The sequence below is a fragment of the Lactuca sativa genome, chromosome 5 (genome assembly GCF_002870075.4).
Source record: "Lactuca sativa cultivar Salinas chromosome 5, Lsat_Salinas_v11, whole genome shotgun sequence".
Taxonomy (NCBI): Eukaryota; Viridiplantae; Streptophyta; class Magnoliopsida; order Asterales; family Asteraceae; genus Lactuca; species Lactuca sativa.
The window spans coordinates 287084088-287101859 of record NC_056627.2 but is presented as its reverse complement, the minus strand read 5'-3'; the positions used below and the strand labels follow the sequence as shown (position 1 = coordinate 287101859).

The following is a 17772-nucleotide window of genomic DNA, read 5'->3' as shown; positions in this document are numbered from 1 at the left end:
AATATCTTTTTTTTTGTTAAAATATAATTATTTTTTTGCTGAAATATCATAAATTGTTGCCGAAATGTTATACATTATTAAATTTTCGGTATTAAAAAACTATTTCCGGATTTTAAAATCAGTTTATTTTAATTTTTTAATATCTGTAACAGCATACAGATGTTGAAGAAACAAACACGCTTCTTATTATAGTCTGCAGCCGTTTGATCTACCTCTTATAATCCAAAGGATTGAAGAGGTGGTCTACAGACTTCATGATTTTTTGCTTAAAAAAACAAAAAACACCTAAGAGTTTAGCAAAAAGTTCATTCATGCACTTTTGTAAACCAAGACACAGTGTCGACTTTTTTTTAGCCATAACTGAATTATGATATTTGTTAAATTGCATGGATCATTTATGTAACTCTGTAAACAATAAAATTAGTTATAACGACGTGGCATTATCTGATTGGTCTAGTTTTAGGGGTTTTACATGTAATGTAATGTATATTCTAGGGCTCTAAAACCCTTCAACACTTCACCGCAAAAACGCTGCCAAAACCCCTCGTCGGAGCCTTCAATCTCGGTATTCGTTGCGCAGGTGAACAATAGTATCCTTGCGTCTGTAGTTTGTGTACTATGATTGTATGCTTATTAAAGCTCACTTTATAGATTGTAGAATCGAGTTTTCGAATTGAAAAGAGTAATGGGGAAGCTTGGGAAGAAAGCTCGTAAGTTTGCCAAGAAGAATCTCCCTTCCGTGCTTAAACAAAGAAGAAAAAACAAGATTGTTTTCAAGAAAAGACCTTCAAAAAGTAATTTTCTCTTCAATTTCTCTTCGCATACACAGATAGTGTGTACTTTGTTGTTTCTTCCGTAATAATCAAGAAATGCAATGTTTCTTCGGTTTGTTTATTGGTAATTTTGTATTAGTTGTGAGGATAGAGAAGTGTTGGAAGTAATTACTCTTTCATCTTTCATTTGTGTTTGGCTAGTATGTGCTTGGGCTCTATGAGCTGTTAAGACTCACAAGTTTTTAATAATAGGCACCAAGAACTCATCTTTTAATGTATTGCTGCAGAAGATAAACAGGATGTTGCTGAAAAAGTAGTGAAAACAGCAGAGGTGTCTAATGGAAGGTAAAACAGTGAACTTATGGTATTTCTGAAAACTCTGATTACTGTTTATTTTCCATTCAAAACATACAAATCCTTAATGGTATGTAATATCGAGCTTTAAATGTGATTAACAGGGACACTGAAAGTGAAGTCACCATGACTACTTCTCTTGATGCTTTATTCGCTGAGAATGACAGTTTTATGGTTTCAGATGATTCTGACAGTGATGGATATCTTTCAGAGGTTAAAGACTTACCAATCTTTGCAATGTTTTACTTGAATTTGAATACTTCTATAGACTTATTTTTAAATATATATAATTAGGACCCAAGCAGTGAAAATATCACACGAAATGACAATGATGTTGCTTTAGAAGGTTAGTCTTTTCTATTTTTCACCATATCTCCATACCACAGTTCCTTACTTTTAACATTCTGTTTTTTAACTGATTAACATCTTTGTAGATGACAGGGATAAACATACCTTATCTATTCAGAATCAAAAGATCTATGAAGAACTTACTGAACAGAAGAAATCATTGGACAAGTTAAAGAAAAAAGTAAGTTTGTTCCTTCAAACAGAACACCATATGACTTCTTTTGATCATTGTTGTTTTTCCTATCTTTAGTTGTAAATGTTAATGGAGGAGTTTATAAACTTTTCAGGATCCAAAGTTTGTAAAGTTTTTAGAAAGCTACAATAAGAACAAGATATCAAAAACTCAGGACATGGTAAGAGATCATTCTTTAATATGCAGTTTTTGTTGACCACAAACAAAATTACTAAAATACCCATTTGTAACAGTATTCCGATGAAGATGAGATTGATGAAGATCTAACAGGGTTAGATGATGATGATTCTGCTACAACCAAACACAAACTGTTGACATGTTCATTAATCAATTCATGGAGTAAATCAGTTAAAGAAGATCATAGTGAGTCAGCTTTGACTAGTCTTGTAAATGCATATCGAGCTGCATGCCACCTTGGGCATGAAGAAACCGAATTCATAATTCAAGACAACGAGACCTTCTGTAGCATATATACATTCATGCTTTCTGAAGCTGATAATATATTCAGGGGTTTATTAAAGATTCCTTCTGCCAATCGCAAAAAAGATAGCATATTGGAGCTAAAGAATACCCCTAGGTGGAAAAAAGTCAAACCAATGGTCAAGTCTTATTTGAGGAGTACATTATTTCTTCTGAAACAGGTCACTGATTTGGATATTTTGGCTTTCTCAATTACTCGATTGAGATCCTCCATTATATTTTTCGCTGCTTTTCCTTCTTTGCTGAACAGGGTTATTCAGGTAATTTGGTAAATAAACTTAAATGTTTCTTTTTGAGTAAATAAAGTTTTCCGTAGGTTCTGATTTTTGTATGTATTATGCAGATTATAGTTCCTTTATGGGCAACAGGAGGGGGGACACTTTCTTCTAGCTCTTTCCTTGTGATTCAAGATGTGATTTCTGTGTTTGGGTCTAATTATTTTGACACATGTTTTATCAAAACATACAATGCTTATATTGCTCGATGTAGGAGTATGGAAACTGTTGATGCAAAACATATTGAGTTTTTGAGGGACTCTTTTGTCAATTTATGTTCTCTTGATGTTGAAAAGTCTTGTAACAAGGCACTTGTTTCAATTCAGCAACTTGCTTATATCCTACGGCATGCAAAGCAGAAGGAGAATAAGGTATGGAATCTGTTAAAGGAATGGAATCTTGAATTCCAATTCCGGAATGTTTAGAATGCTCGTTTTTTGGATTCAAGTATTTTTTTTTCACTTATGATTGATTGATCTCTTGTTCACAGGAAGCAATCAAGAAGATATACAGCTGGCAATATGCTCAATGCATTGACATTTGGGTTCTTTTCATTTCAACAAATGCAAATGAATCTGATATTCAGCCATTGTTGCAGATGATAATAGAGCTTATAAATGGAATATCAAACCTCTTTCCTGGATCAAGATATATCCCTTTAAGGACAAGATGCATTCAATGGTTAAACAAACTCTCAAATTCTTGTGGGATTTTTATCCCTGTTGCTTCATTGATCTTGGACATGCTTGAATATAAAGTCAGCAAAGAGGGTAGTAAATCAAGAAAATCGGTTAAGTTAGCATCAAATTTAAAGGTTAGTTATTAGTTATTACTTTAATTTGATGTTTTTTTTTGTATGCTAACAAGTTTTAATTTTGTTTGTTGTAGCTCCCGAAATTTTGGTTGAAATCACAAAACTTCTTGGAGCAATGTGTTTATACAGCTGTTGAACTGCTTTCAGCTCACTTTCTTCAATGGAGTTTTCATATTTCTTTTCCTGAGTTAGCTACAATTCCACTCATCAGACTAAAAAAGTTTTATGAAAGAACTACAGTTGAAAGTTTGAGACGTGTAGTGAAACGTCTTATGGATCAGGTATTTTTAATTTTTTTTTTTTGTTCATTTGTTCATTGTTCATTGCTATTTCTTGAATTTAGTTTTATAGAATATTTTTTTCATTTTGTTTTGTGTTAATTGTTTGTAGGTGGAACAGAATGTTGAGTTTGTGCAGAAGAAAAGGGATGATGTGGCTTTTTCACCAAAAGACCATGAGTCTGTTGATCTATTTTTGCAGGTATTTTTATCTTTTTAATGAATTTTATTTGATTTTTTGATGAAAGAAAGTTTCAGAGTTTTTTTTTTTTTTTTTTGTCTTTGATGCAGTTTGAAAAAGCCTTGAATACCCCATTTACACAGTACTATAAAAGTGTCGTAGAAAAGGCTGCTTCAAAGATGTCTACAAGGTGAATATTTCTGCTTCATTTTGATGTTTCTTTTTCAATTTATATAATATATATATATATTTTAAAATTATAGATTTGATGATGTTTAATTTGTAGTCATGTGGAGCCAAAAAGAGTGAATGTGAAGCGAAAGAAAACAGCAAATGGAGGAGAAAGTAACACAGCAGTGAGTCTGAAAGAAGCTGATGCTAATGTTGATTCAAAGGGGAAGAAAAGAAGAGTTGTGGTACAAGTAGAAGGATGATGAGGGCCCACTTTTTATTTTTATTTTTTAATTTTTGTTGCATTTTAATTTATATTCTACTCCATGCAATTTTGTTTTTTTTTTTTTTTTTTTGATATGTTGTATTCTACAGTCATTGAATTTCATTTTTAACATTTGTTAATTTGAAAGAAAAGAAAAGAACCCTCCAAGATAGTTTTATTTAGAATTTATGATAAAGTGAACTCCAATCTTCCTTTTTTTTAGTATATTACAAGTTTATAAGCAACAGGAATCCTGAAAACGTAGAGATTTCATCATGTTGCATTGAAAAATCCTTGCAATATTAGACACTTCCTCATAAATAACCCACCAATACACGAAATAAATTGCTCTTAACCAAATCGATTTTAAGGCCAAAAGCTAAGTAAAAACATCAACATCAACGAAGACCCTTACATTTGTTTATAACCATTCCCGAATAAATATTTGTTTATGACCATTCCCCAATTAACACGGTGCAAATGATTGATAATCATATTATATACATATTTAAAATAAAATAATACATTATAATGATTAATGAAACATGGTGCGAATGATAGTCCATACGGTTTGCAAAATATACCATGTTGAGGATAACTACGAAAATTATGAAATGTTTGATCCTTATGATTTCAAAATCTTACATGATTCGTCATTTTGTCGAACCAACATTTAAGTATAATTAAAATGATCAAAATACTCATAACTTTACTTTTTTGTTATTTCAGCATGTTATAAAATACAACCAAGTATGTAAATAAAGAGAGAGTAAATTATAGGGATAATGACTTGAGAGGGTAACATATTTTAGCTTTTGGTCACATTTGGTCATTAAATTGTTTTTCATGCTTTATTAACCCTTGAACTTGTTGAAACGCGTACATTATACCCGTGTAACCGATACTAATGGGTTTTGCCGGTTTTCAGTGTTGTTTCCGGCCAAACATGTGTTTTCCGATCATCTTCTCCGGTTTTCGGCCAAGTATGAAAGAGTTTCACAACTTCACATATTTTTCCGCTCTTTTTTTTTTCTCTAAAACAAACCCATTAATCAGATACAAAAGAGTTTTATAACTTAAAAAGCCTTCGAACTTCAGATATGAAAAATGTGTTTTTGAACATTTCTTAAAACGAATTCAGAACTCAAAAAGTCATTGAATTCACAATTTTAGGAACTTCAAACTTGTGTTACGGGGTTTATGATTTCAGCCGGATTACGATTTCAAGAACACAAGATATCAGTAGATTTACGGTTTCAAGATCGCGTTCAAGGGTTTCCTGGAATCGAGTTCTTGAAGTTCGAAGATCTTAAGTTCCAAATATTGTGTTCATCAGATGACCATAAAACGAGTTTGAAAATTTGTTGTTCATCGGATCTTTGGAAAAGAGAAGAAAGATAAAGAAGATTTGTTGTTCATAAAACGAGTTGGAGGTGCTTTCTCAAAATCTGAAATTGTTCATCTCCAAAAGAAGCTTAATTTTTGAAATCTTTAGGTTTCTTTGTCTATATTGGAAATCTGAAATGAAGCTTCAAAATTTGAAAAAAAAAAGCTTGAAATATAAAGCTCCAAATATGTATGTGTTCATGTTTCAGATTTTAGAATCCTATAGAATTTTGGACAAAAATGGGTCCTTCAAGAACCCTATTCGCTGGAAAATACATGTTTTACTGGAGAAGGTAACCGGAAAAATCATGTTTAGCCGGAGAGTATGATCGGGGACGTCATCGGAGCTTGCTTTCACCGGAGATGGATCTTAACCCCTCCCCCCCACCCCCAGTAAGTTTTACCTGCTATTGTAGGTAATAGTGATATGTTTTAAACAAAAAAAAACAAGTTTAATGATTAATTGTACACCAAGAAAATTAAATGACCAAAGATGTACAAATGATATAGTTGGTTACCCTCTAAAGCCATTATCCCTAAATTATATAAATAGTCCTTGTGATTTAGGATAATTTGCATGTTTGATATTTATTTTTTTCTTTACATTGTGGTTTGATTTTGTTTCAAGTTTTGTCCCTACCAGACCTAAAATGACTATTATACCCTTTATTATTATTATTATTATTATTATTATTATATTAATTTATTAATATGTAACATCCAATTTTCAAACCAAAATTTTCCTTTTTAATTAACTAAAAGTATTGTTCATAAAAACCCATCAAAAGAAAAATCACAAGTATCAAATACAAATCATCATAATAATATCAGAGTGTCCCAAAATATCCGGAATCATAATCAACAGAAAAATATATACAATCAAGCATTCGTCTTCCCACGATCATCAGAAGTACCTGAAACACATGTAATCAACAACTGTAAGCGCGAAGCTTAATGAGTTCCCTAAAATATCACATACAAGACAACAAAAATAAACAATCATAGGTTATCAACAACCCTAAAAACTACCCAAAGTCTATGTGGACAAACAACATGCCATGTGGGTTATCAGCAACCTGGAGACTACCCTCAACACACGCAACAACACATATCACAGTATCAACAAATAGACCTAATTGGTCAGCATATATATATATATATATATATATATATATATATATATATATACACACACACACACTACCACACATACAAATATGGTGAGAAGACTCACCTCGCACAAAAGACTAAGAAAACTCACACCCGAACTGTCGGAACTAGACCCTATCTTTTAATCGCACCAAATAATCCTAATTAGCAATTAAGGTAATTATCCAAACTCAACTAGTCCCACGCCAAGTCTAATCCATAATTTGAGCAAAAGACCATTTTCCCCTTCTACGATCAAAATTGTAACACCGAGTTTCGAATCGCTTCATTATTCGGGGTCGTGACCTGATTATCAGTTATCATAAGGCTTCGGGCTTTAGTGAAGAGAGAATTAGACCTTTTTGGAGGTGCGTATTATATATTTAAAAGCCTTCAAACTTCATATATGAAAAATGGTGTTTTTGAACATTTCTTACAACGATTTCAGAACTCAAAAAGTCATTGAATTCACAATTTTAGGAACTTCAAGCTTGTGTTACGGGGTTTATGATTTCAGCCGAATTACGATTTCAAGAACACAAGATATCAGTGGATTTACGGTTTCAAGATCGCGTTCAAGGGTTTCCTGGAATCGAGTTCTTGAAGTTCGAAGATCTTAAGTTCCAAATATTGTGTTCATCAGATGACCATAAAACGAAATTGAAAATTTGTTGTTTATCGGATCTTTGGAAAAGAGAAGAAAGATAAAGAAGATTTATTGTTCAAATCTGGACAAGAGAAGAAAGAGAAAGAATATTTGTTGTTCATATCTGGAAAATAGAAGAAAGAGAAAGAAGAGAGATCGAGTTCTTGAAGTTCGAAGATCTTGTGTTCATTAGATTACCAAAAAACTTTTTTTGAAGATTTGTTGTTCATTAAATCTGTGGAAAAGAGAAAAATAGAAAGAAGATAGAAAATAGAAGATCAGTTGGAGGTGCTTTCTCAAAATCTGACATTGCTCATCTCCAAAAGAAGCTTAATTTTTGAAATCTTTAGGTTTCTTTGTCCATATTGGAAATCTGAAATGAAGCTTCAAAATTTGAAAAAAAAAAGCTTGAAATATAAAGCTCCAAATATGTATGTGTTCATGTTTCAGATCTTAGAATGCTATAGAATTTTGGACAAAAATGGGTCCTTCAAGAACCCTATTCGCTGGAAAATACATGTTTTACTGGAGAAGGTAACCGGAAAAATCATGTTTGGCCGGAGAGTATGACCGGGGACGTCATCGGAGCTTGCTTTCACCGGAAATGTCATCGGAGATGGAACTCAACCCCCCCCCCCCCCCCCAGTAAGTTTTACCTGCTATTGCATGTAATAGTGATATGTTTTAAACAAAAAAAACAAGTTTAATGATTAATTGTACACCAAAAAAATTAAATGACCAAATATGTACAAATGATATAGTTGGTTACCCTCTGAAGTCATTATCCCTAAATTATATAAATAGTACTTGTAATTTAGGATAATTTGCATGTTTGATCTTTATTTTTTTCTTAACATTGTGGTTTGATTTTCTTTCAAGTTTTGTCCCTACCAGACCTAAAATGACTATTATACCCTTTATTATTATTATTATTATTATTATTATTATTATTATTATTATTATTATTATTATTATTATTATTATTATTATTGTTATATTAATTTATTAATATGTAACATCCTATTTTCAAACCAAAATTTTCCTTTTTAATTAACTAAAAGTATTGTTCATAAAAACCCATCAAAAGAAAAATCACAAGTATCAAATACAAATCATCATAATAATATGAGAGTGTCCCAAAATATCTGGAATCATAATCAACAGACAAATATATACAATCAAGCATTCGTCCCCCCATGATCATCAGAAGTACCTGAAACACATGTAATCAACAACTGTAAGCGCGAAGCTTAATGAGTTCCCTAAAATATCACATACAACACAACAAAAATAAACAATCATAGGTTATCAACAACCCTAAAAACTACCCAAAGTCTATGTGGACAAACAACATGCCATGTGGGTTATCAGCAACCCTGGAGACTACCCTCAACACACGCAACAACACATATCACAGTATCAACAAATAGACCTAATTGGTCAGCATATATATATATATATATATATATATATATACACACACACACACACACACACTACCACACATACAAATATGATGAGAAGACTCACCTCGCACAAAAGACTAAGAAAACTCACACCCGAACTGTCGGAACTAGACTCTATCTTTTAATCGCATCAAATAATCCTAATTAGCAATTAAGGTAATTATCCAAACTCAACTAGTCCCACGCCAAGTCTAGTCCATAATTTGAGCAAAATACCATTTTCCCCTTCTACGATCAAAATTGTAACACCGAGTTTTGAATCGCTTCATTATTCGGGGTCGTGACCTGATTATCAGTTATCATAAGGCTTCGGGCTTTAGTGAAGAGGGAATTAGACCTTTTTGGAGGTGGGTATTATATATTAGGTGATGAGAGTGTTCGATTGTGTTTCAGAGCCCAAAGGTATAACCGTGATTTGGCAGTTCGATCCTTTATGAATTTTGGGTTTAAGTTTGGGAAGTTTTTAGACAAAGAAGAGTTGATAGAATGTTGGAGCTTCTCTTTAACTTTATGTGGATATAAATAACGTCAAAAATGAACTTAGAACGAAGGAGTTATGGCCGATTGAAGTTGAAGTTTTCTGGAGCTTTGTCTAGTACGCGGGGCGTACTCATTGAGTACACAGGGCGTAGTGGAATATATGATCACCTATACCGTTTGAGTATGTCGGACATACTCAGGAGTACACAAGGTGTACTCCCTTCAACTAGAAACCCTAAGTTTTAGGGTCTTACCCCTATTTAAGCTCGTCATGTTATTGGGGCCTTGCCTTTTATCAGTCTCCATACCTCCTGAACCCTAATATCGACCCCTTAGGCACCATATTTGAGTTATTAAGCTCTTGAGAGGTATCTTGGTGTGTTCTTGAGCATTTTGAAGTGATTGAAGGCTGTTGAAGAATCATCGCTTGGAGATCCAAAAGTTACACCTCTTTTGCAACCTATTGAAGGTAAAAAGCTCTTGTCTTGACATCTCCTTTAGTAGATCTAGTTTGGAGTAATTTGTAGCATAATTTGGTCCCTTTGGTTTGTCCTTATGAGAAAGAGTTGCTCCAGAAGTTTGGTCACTAGATCTGGACGTTTTAGGGGTCCCAAATGCATAAAAATGTAATCTTGATGATTGATATCTACCCATGCATGTGTATTAGCTCCTTATTGAAGTTGTAAAGTTAAGGCTTGGATTTAGGACCTATTGAGCCATGCAAAAGCTCAAAGTTAACGACTTTTATAGGTTGATACATGATTTGGATCTAGTTCTGAGCATTGGACGTTTTGGCTTAAAGGTTAAAGACCTTTTCTATATGGTTTAAGAGCATACAACGTACACGGGGCATACCTCCTGGTACGCAACGCGTACTGGGTCAGCACCCCCGCAGGCTGGTCAAAATCCATAGTACGTTGGGCGTACCAATTGAGTACGTAGGGCGTACTCAGTTTGTATGGACTTCCTTGAATTATTGACTTTTTGACATTTGACCATTAACCAAAAACTTGACGAGGGTTGACCAATGGATATTTTGGGCCTTTTAAGATATTGGGCCTTCTTGGATTAGGTATATGTTGGGTTTTAGGCCAATTTAGATATTGGGCCATATTTGGCTTTAATGTTATTGGTTTGGGATTCAAATTTTTGGGCCAATTGAGGGAAGGGTAAAATAGACTTTTACCCTGAGTATTGGGCAGTCAGACTAGGTTTCCAGCTGTGGGTAAAGGACCAATTATTTATTGGGTGTTATTTGATATTGTTAGCGCAGGGATTTTACGGATCGGCAGTCTGAGCTTTTGGTTTGAAACCAACCATTAACAAGATTTTTAGTAACAAATTTTAGCTAGCTCTAATACCAATTGTTGGTTATCTTTGATAACCAAAACATAAACGCAGAAGCATAAACTTTAGATCTTTAATCTCGAATCCGATTAAAAGAAAACTTAAACATGAAAAAAATGATTGCATATCTGATTCAATTATGATCTTTGGGTCTGAAGAACTAGGGTTGAGTTTTCCAGTTGAACTCAAGAGCTATCTCTAAAATCCCTCAACAAACCCTAAATGAATTTACATGTGTATTCCATGTGTCTTTATTTGCTCCTTATCACATGTATATATAGATGGAAATATACCCTAATGTGAGAGATGGAAGGGATCTTGAGGATCTTGAATCAAAATTGGGAACTCAACCCACAAGGTAAGTAAATATTCTATGAATCAGCATCAACAATTTATATTCTTACCATAAGAATTGTATTTAATGATAACATTAAATATATATGATGTGGTCTCATAATTATCTAACACTACACCCACACACCGTATCCCCACTCTATAGTACACGTCAAGAAGATGAAAAATTATAGATCCTCATCATCCTCGTTGATTGGGGTTCAGATTCAACACATACATAAGGATGAACAAATACCTATGAGTCGATCGCTTTTAGATTCAACGCGCACACACATAATGATGAACAAACACGTGTAAATCAATGACTTTTAGATTTAACACACACACACACACAATAATAAACATCGCAACTTGTACTAAACCCTAGACCCTCTTTTACTCTATTACTTGCTTTTGAAACGAAATACATAGATACCCATGAACCTAGAAACAAAATCAATGAATCCATAAACAAAATCGATTTATGCATGTTTGTGTTCATTGCTAGCCCTTTCAAAACCCATAAATCGATTTGTGAACAAACCCCGAAAGTCGATTTGTGTGTGTTTGTGTTCATCGTCTACTACTATGTGAAGAAGGTGAACCTATATGAAAAAGATGATGCATTTGTTTGTGTTTGTATTCATCATCACTCTCACCAAGAAAAATCACCATAACTTACACATATTTAAAGAAGGTGAATCATCTCACCACCCCCTTTCTTCTCATACCATAATTAAGAAATTTATTTTAACCATTTTTCCCCAAAATCTAGGCTTGAGAAGATGTATTTTTTTAGCTTCGCGTTTAGGAAAGAAGGAAGGAGAAAGACATGTGGGGGATACGGTGGAGGTGTGGGTTCCAAATTTTATTATTTTATAGTTATAAAAATGTTATATAAATATAAAAAAGAATTAAAAGGATACAAAAGTCATTTCTTGTATGATAAAGACCAAAACCACAAAAAATATATCGTTTTGGACCATCTGTGGATGTTGAACTTTTTTTTAACCAAATCCAAAAAAAACATTTTTGCATTTTTCTATAAAATAATTAAAAAGATAATAAAGTCAACTTACATATATTAGAACCAACCATAAAAGAAACTTAAATCATGGAGAATGCCTATGTATTGTAGTTTTCATATCCGTTCAAAAGGCATATTTGTTATTAATAGAAAAACAACAACTCAAATGTTTGATTCAATGCATGGATATGTATGATCAACCGTACAAGTGTACAACAAATAAAAACCACACATATATATGTAGTGGTTCTAACAGTTGTTCTCAATTTTGCAAACCATGAAAATCAATTGTAAAATTTGTCAAAATTATATATAAATAAAACTTTCATTAAAATTCCTTTTCACTATATATTCATTAATTAACAAAGATAAAGATTAGTGAAAACATTTTTAAAAATTCAAAAGATGTAATGATCTATACAAAAGTAATTCTAGCCTTAGTGGATAACCACGATTAAAACTTATACTAATATAATAAACAAATTATAAGAAGTTTAATGAAAATATATATTTTACGAAGGTCTAATGTGATAATTTTGAAAGGGTTGAGGGACTTGTTTACCGTTTTATCGCTTCTTTCTATATATCTACCGCCCCCTTATCTTCTACTCTCAATTTTCCACCCAAATAGGTGCCCTAGAAATTTAGATATTCTACCTACAAGTCTACACCCCAGCCGGACACTTGTTACTTTTGATTTCTTGTCCATTGCTGTTGTTGTTGATTTACGGGGGAATATTTGGATGTTCTGATCTGGTTTGGTGTCTTAATTGGGGTTAGGGTTTTTGTTATTGGGGTTGTTGTGAGTTCAAATGGCGGATGTGGGTGAAGAAGAGGAGTATGAGAGTGATCCAGAGCAGGCGAAGCTATCTCTGACGATGCGGAGGAGGAGGGAGGCGAGTGACGATGAGGAGGAAGTGGATGATGACGATGATGTGAGGGTTAGGGGAAGGGTAAGGGTAATTGACTCTAGGGTTTCAGATTATGAATCGGACGATCAGGGTGCTGCGGCGGAGTATGATGATGAAGAATATGATTTAGCGGAGGAGGAAGAGTTGCTTGAGGAAGTTGAAGACGAACAGCTTGTACAAGGACGGGTTCGGAGTGAAGTTCAAGGTGTGAGGGAGGACTTGGATGGTGTTATCGAGGGGACTTCTGTGGGAGTCAAAAGGGAGAACGATCAAACAGATGGGGATGGGTTTTATGCACCTGAGAGTGTTGATCAGTTTGATGACAATGCGAATGGAACAGTGGGGGAAGGTGAGGGAGAGGGAGAGGGAGATGGAGGGCCGGAAGAAAAGAAGGAGAACGAGCCATTCCAAGTGCCAACGGCTGGAGCATTTTACATGCACGATGACCGGTTCAGAGACAGTTCTGGTGGTAGACACAGGTATTTTTGCACTTGATTTTCTTTCTTCTAGTTTGTATTGCAGTTCTAATCGATGTTATGACTAAGGGAATGTCCTTCAAATGGTTTTTCCTTTTAGTTTAATCAGTCTCATTGTCTCAAAGATGTGCCTTTTCTGTTTGGTGTTGAAGGAAAACTGCATTTAAGTGCAATGGCACAAACATTTGACCAATTATTTCACAATATCATAAATGCTATTAGAAATACACAAGAATTGTGCAAAGGGGATTTCAAAATATAGAATTTCTGGTTTCTGTTCTTGCTAAATTATAATTGCAACAGAAGTTGTCTAATAAATCCTTTAGTTCTTCTGCCCTTTAGGGTTTTTGATAGGCATCAACATTTAGAAGGGATTTTACTTGAAGAACCTGAGTATTTTGAAAAAAAAAATAAACATCTTTATTGGTCTCATGAGTTTTATAGGAATGGGTCTTTTACAATAGGGCAAGGTTTGGAAACACTTTGATACTTGGGGGAAGCAGGACATTTGCATGGCATATCCTGGTCATTGCTATTTTTTATCATGCAAATATCATCAACTATTTTCTTATTTATTCATCAACCAACACTCCACATGTCCCCAAATAGTTCATATTTGACATGTTAGTGACAAACGGGTTACTTTTTTTCATTATAACCAACAATTACTTTAAGCTACAAGAAAGCAACAAAATAAGAACATTCTTGAATTGAATCCCTTTCAAAAGTAACATAACTCGTATCATGGTTCTTAGTCTGTGAATCGGATCAAGATTTACACTAATTTATTCAATGTGGTGTTATAGGCGAACTCTTGGCGGGAGGAAGCTGTGGGAATTAAGAGATGACAGAAAATGGGGACACGATAAATTCGAGGAAATGTCTATGCAAGAAAGGCATTACGATGAGGTGAATTGTTATTTCTAGAAGATTAATGCATCTTATAATATATAAATTACACCCTCCCTTTTTTCTGCACTTCCTTTTGTTTTAATATACATTCTATTATCAGGGTAGGAGAGCTCCCAGGGGTCGTAATCGAGGCACCCGTGGTAGAAACCGAGGAGAAGATCGTAATTTTGTATCAGGAAACAGACCTAAAACATACAACAACAACAATCAAAATAATACATCCAGACCTGTGAGAGGTCGAGGCCCTAGAAAATATCAACCTACTTCACAAAACAATTTTGAAGCTTCTTCACAAAACAGACAGTGAGTACTGAGTAGAAAATGTTTTGTGTTTTGTTTTTTTTTCACCATTACTTAATATTTTGTATTGCTGAATAATTTCAGACCTGCAAAGTCAATGGAGAAGACTGGTCATGCAAATTCAGGAAGAACATCTGCTGCCACATCAGCGTCAGAGTCCACTCAAGCTCCAGCTAGGAAAAACGTTCTGGCATCAAATTTGAATTCTGCTTCTCCTCCATTTTACCCTTCTGGAAATAAAGAAACCAACTTGAATCAGAAAAAAGATGCTCAAACTGGATCAGTTAATAAGCGTGAAAATTATCCAGTTTCACAATCCAATAATAACATGCGAGGAAGAAATGCTGTTTCTGATTCTTTAAACATTGAGAAGCTTTATATTGATGATTCTGGTCCCTCTTTCATCAATCCTACCCAAAGGGCTGAGGGGAGAGGCCCAGTTTCATTTGGTCAAGTATATCAACCTGTGCCAGTGCCACCTCATCACCAAGTAAATCGGGTTTCTTCCCCAAACCAAGTTCATTCTTTCCAACGTGCTCCTGCCCTTAACCAGCTTAACCCCAATCTGCAAAATCCCGGTCAGCAGTTCGGGCAGCGTTCTGCTAGTGGGTCCCGTGCTTCTTCCCCACCACCTAAAGAATCTGCAGAAATGGAATCTCCTACAGAATCTAATGATAATTCTAAAACAGCATTGGTTGGAAATGGAAATGGAAATGGAAAAGGAAAAGGCAGTCTTCAGACAACGGGTATGAGCTCATTTTCTTATCATGGTGATCAGAATTTCCCTGGTGCTCCAACGTTTTTGCCAGGTAAACCCAGGGGCTATTTTGGTAATTAAAAAAAATGTTAAATAAAAATTTATGGTGTCTAATCTGTTATTAAATTTGTAGTAATGCAATTTGCGGGGCAGCATCCCGGTGGGCTTGGAGTTCCTGCTGTTGGCATGGCATTCCCTGGGTATGTTGCTCAGCCCAATGGAATGGGGAATTCAGAAATGACATGGTATTTTTAGAATTTAGTATTGTATGAATAAATAAATAAATAAAAATTTTAAGTGAGTAAATGGATAAAATTGTGAAATTTTGTTGTAGGCTACCTGTTTTGGCTGGTGCTGCTGGGGCTTTAGGTGCTGCAGGAGCTTTAGGGGCAACATATTGTTCACCTTATATCACAATGGATGCTGCTTATCATGCTAGGCCATCTGGCCAGACCTCTGCACTGCCTCCTACAAGGTCTGTTTTTATTGTTATTATGATTTATGATTCTCAGGGTATTTAGGTCATTTATCTTTGGGTTTCATTGCAGCAAAGACATTAGTAGTACAAATAAACCTGGTAGTGAAGTGAAGCCTTCTCAGAGACCTGGTAAGACATAGACCCTGTTTCTTTCTTTTTCCCATTGGATGCTGTATATGTATATGTATGGATAAATATGAGGGCAAATTTGGTAAAAAGGTTTTGGTTGTATTTGATTTTGCAGAGCTTGCAAATGATGAATTGAGGCAAAGACAGACTAAAGCTCGCAGGCATGTTTGAATTCTAGAGGCTTCTTTTTATTTTAGAAAATTAAAAAAAGAAAAAGTACTAATTTGTTATTGGTGGTTGTTGGCATACAGATACACAGAAATGAAGTTTGATAAGTGAAGTATTAAATAGGTGAAAACCTATTTAAAAAAATTAGGTGTGAGTGTGAGTTTCCAACTGAATTCCTGATGAGTGGTGTACTTGCTTGTGGTGCTGCAGGCCTTAGGCCATCTTGTGATCTCCAATTTGGGCAGCTGCTGTATTTCCCAATTATTTAAGGTACTCACTCTTTTTTAATTTTTATATTTTTTGTATGAGAAATGAATTAACTCCTTTCATGTTGTGTGCTTATGATTATGATAAATGCAACAAACTCTCATTATGACAAATACTCAATTATATATCAGTAAGAATTGGCTATAAATGATTAATATTTTTCAAACTACAATGATGTAAATGAAACTAGGATGCTATGATATGAATATGATAAACAAATAAATGAAAGTACATTGTTATTTTACAAGTAATAACCCCATATTTTTACCTTGATAATGTTTTTGTTGTCAGGTATGTGTTTGAAACGCCTGCTCATGCTTCATCTTCTTAGCAAAAGAATGCAGCCTGACAGGTGGCAGGACTTTTTCTGGATGCGAGGTATTGTATTGTTACATTATTATTATTATTATTATTTTTTGTCACAAAAGTTTTCTCTTCCACTATTGGAGGTTTTTTTGGTCCTAGTTCCAAGTGACATAAATGACCTATTATTTTTGGACCAAATTGCAAAAACCAACTCTACTCTCATCTTACAAAACTTCGGGACCAAAAATGTAATTTACTATAAATCGACTGACATAATTGTGATATTTGGATTTTCAGGTTTATTGTGGCTTTGTTTCTTTTGTTTTGTTTTGTGAAAGGCTTCCTTCTCATGGGAAAGTAGTAAAGAACAAGAGATATGGTGCAGTGGCTTTGTGTCAAGTCAAGTGTAGTAAAACTTTTTTTTTTTTTTTCTTTTTTCTTTTTACCTTTTTTACTTTTCTGTTGGAAGTGTCTTTGGTATTTTTTTTATTTTTGTTTCCTCATGTAAGTTGTTTTTCTCAACTTTTAAGGACTGAGTTGTGTTTTTTTGGGGGGTTGAATCATCATCGTATGTTTTGGTTTTGCTGGGTGTGTGGGTTTGTTATTGGTATGCAGTTGTCTGACCTCTTTTCTTTAGGCAGTTAAAATTGCAATAATAAAATCAACCCCTTTTTTGAAGTTGTCTATATAAAAAGGTATTTAACAATCTATATCATTGTTCATCAAATAATTTTTTTTTTTTTTTATTTTTTTTTATTTTAGAATTTTAGAATTTTGTATGTCAAGTATTTAAGTGTTAATACTATTTTTTATCTGGTTATAGTTAATAAACAAAATGTTATATTTAACCGTTTGTTTTTATCAAGACTTCATTTGGTCCGAAATAAACATTTGTTCATTTAATTTTGCTGTATAGAATTGTAAATACATATAAGGGTTTTTTAGTATGATAGAGGTACACAAATAATGTCTGTAAAATAAATTATATGGTCGTCCTTAAGTATGACATAGTTACATTTCTCCTCTGTAACTATCTAATGGTCTTCTTAAATATGGAAAAAAAAAGTACAGAAATTATCCTTAGGTAAAAATCATTTATGTA

General features: G+C 33.8%; 2 protein-coding genes across 3 annotated transcripts; both read left to right on the top strand.

The window, feature by feature from the left end:
• Nucleotides 1-438: 438 nt before the first annotated feature.
• On the top strand, nucleotides 439-4317 carry LOC111910253 (protein REBELOTE). The gene is made up of 14 exons (XM_023906057.3): nucleotides 439-580; nucleotides 652-794; nucleotides 1061-1118; nucleotides 1232-1340; nucleotides 1422-1473; nucleotides 1562-1656; nucleotides 1763-1828; nucleotides 1902-2408; nucleotides 2492-2794; nucleotides 2914-3237; nucleotides 3312-3518; nucleotides 3628-3717; nucleotides 3807-3886; nucleotides 3983-4317. Exons 2-14 carry the CDS (start codon nucleotides 686-688, stop codon nucleotides 4128-4130), a joined length of 2148 nt encoding a protein of 715 aa, XP_023761825.1. The 5' UTR covers nucleotides 439-580; nucleotides 652-685; the 3' UTR covers nucleotides 4131-4317.
• Nucleotides 4318-12563: 8246 nt separating this feature from the next.
• On the top strand, nucleotides 12564-17348 carry LOC111910252 (protein MLN51 homolog). 2 transcript variants are annotated; one of them, XM_052771731.1, is made up of 12 exons: nucleotides 12564-13356; nucleotides 14160-14262; nucleotides 14366-14568; nucleotides 14650-15374; nucleotides 15456-15567; nucleotides 15657-15797; nucleotides 15871-15929; nucleotides 16045-16090; nucleotides 16181-16220; nucleotides 16308-16367; nucleotides 16656-16742; nucleotides 16968-17348. In XM_052771731.1, the coding sequence occupies exons 1-9, from the start codon at nucleotides 12779-12781 to the stop codon at nucleotides 16206-16208; spliced, it is 1995 nt and encodes a 664-aa protein (XP_052627691.1). In that variant the 5' UTR covers nucleotides 12564-12778; the 3' UTR covers nucleotides 16209-16220; nucleotides 16308-16367; nucleotides 16656-16742; nucleotides 16968-17348. The 2 variants fall into 2 exon arrangements, with proteins under 2 accessions (XP_052627691.1, XP_052627689.1); XM_052771729.1 differs by having other exon boundaries at nucleotides 16181-16367.
• Nucleotides 17349-17772: the final 424 nt, after the last annotated feature.

Excerpts from the sequence above, each read along its gene's own strand:
- LOC111910253 (XM_023906057.3), top strand. The coding sequence starts at position 686 with ATGGGGAAGCTTGGGAAGAAAGCTCGTAAGTTTGCCAAGAAGAATCTC. Across the intron at positions 1,657-1,762 it reads TGGACAAGTTAAAGAAAAAA|GATCCAAAGTTTGTAAAGTT; the intron begins GTAAGTTTGTTC and ends TAAACTTTTCAG. Across the intron at positions 3,887-3,982 it reads GCTTCAAAGATGTCTACAAG|TCATGTGGAGCCAAAAAGAG; the intron begins GTGAATATTTCT and ends TTTAATTTGTAG.
- LOC111910252 (XM_052771731.1), top strand. The coding sequence starts at position 12,779 with ATGGCGGATGTGGGTGAAGAAGAGGAGTATGAGAGTGATCCAGAGCAG. Across the intron at positions 15,568-15,656 it reads GGGAATTCAGAAATGACATG|GCTACCTGTTTTGGCTGGTG; the intron begins GTATTTTTAGAA and ends ATTTTGTTGTAG. Across the intron at positions 15,798-15,870 it reads TCTGCACTGCCTCCTACAAG|CAAAGACATTAGTAGTACAA; the intron begins GTCTGTTTTTAT and ends GTTTCATTGCAG.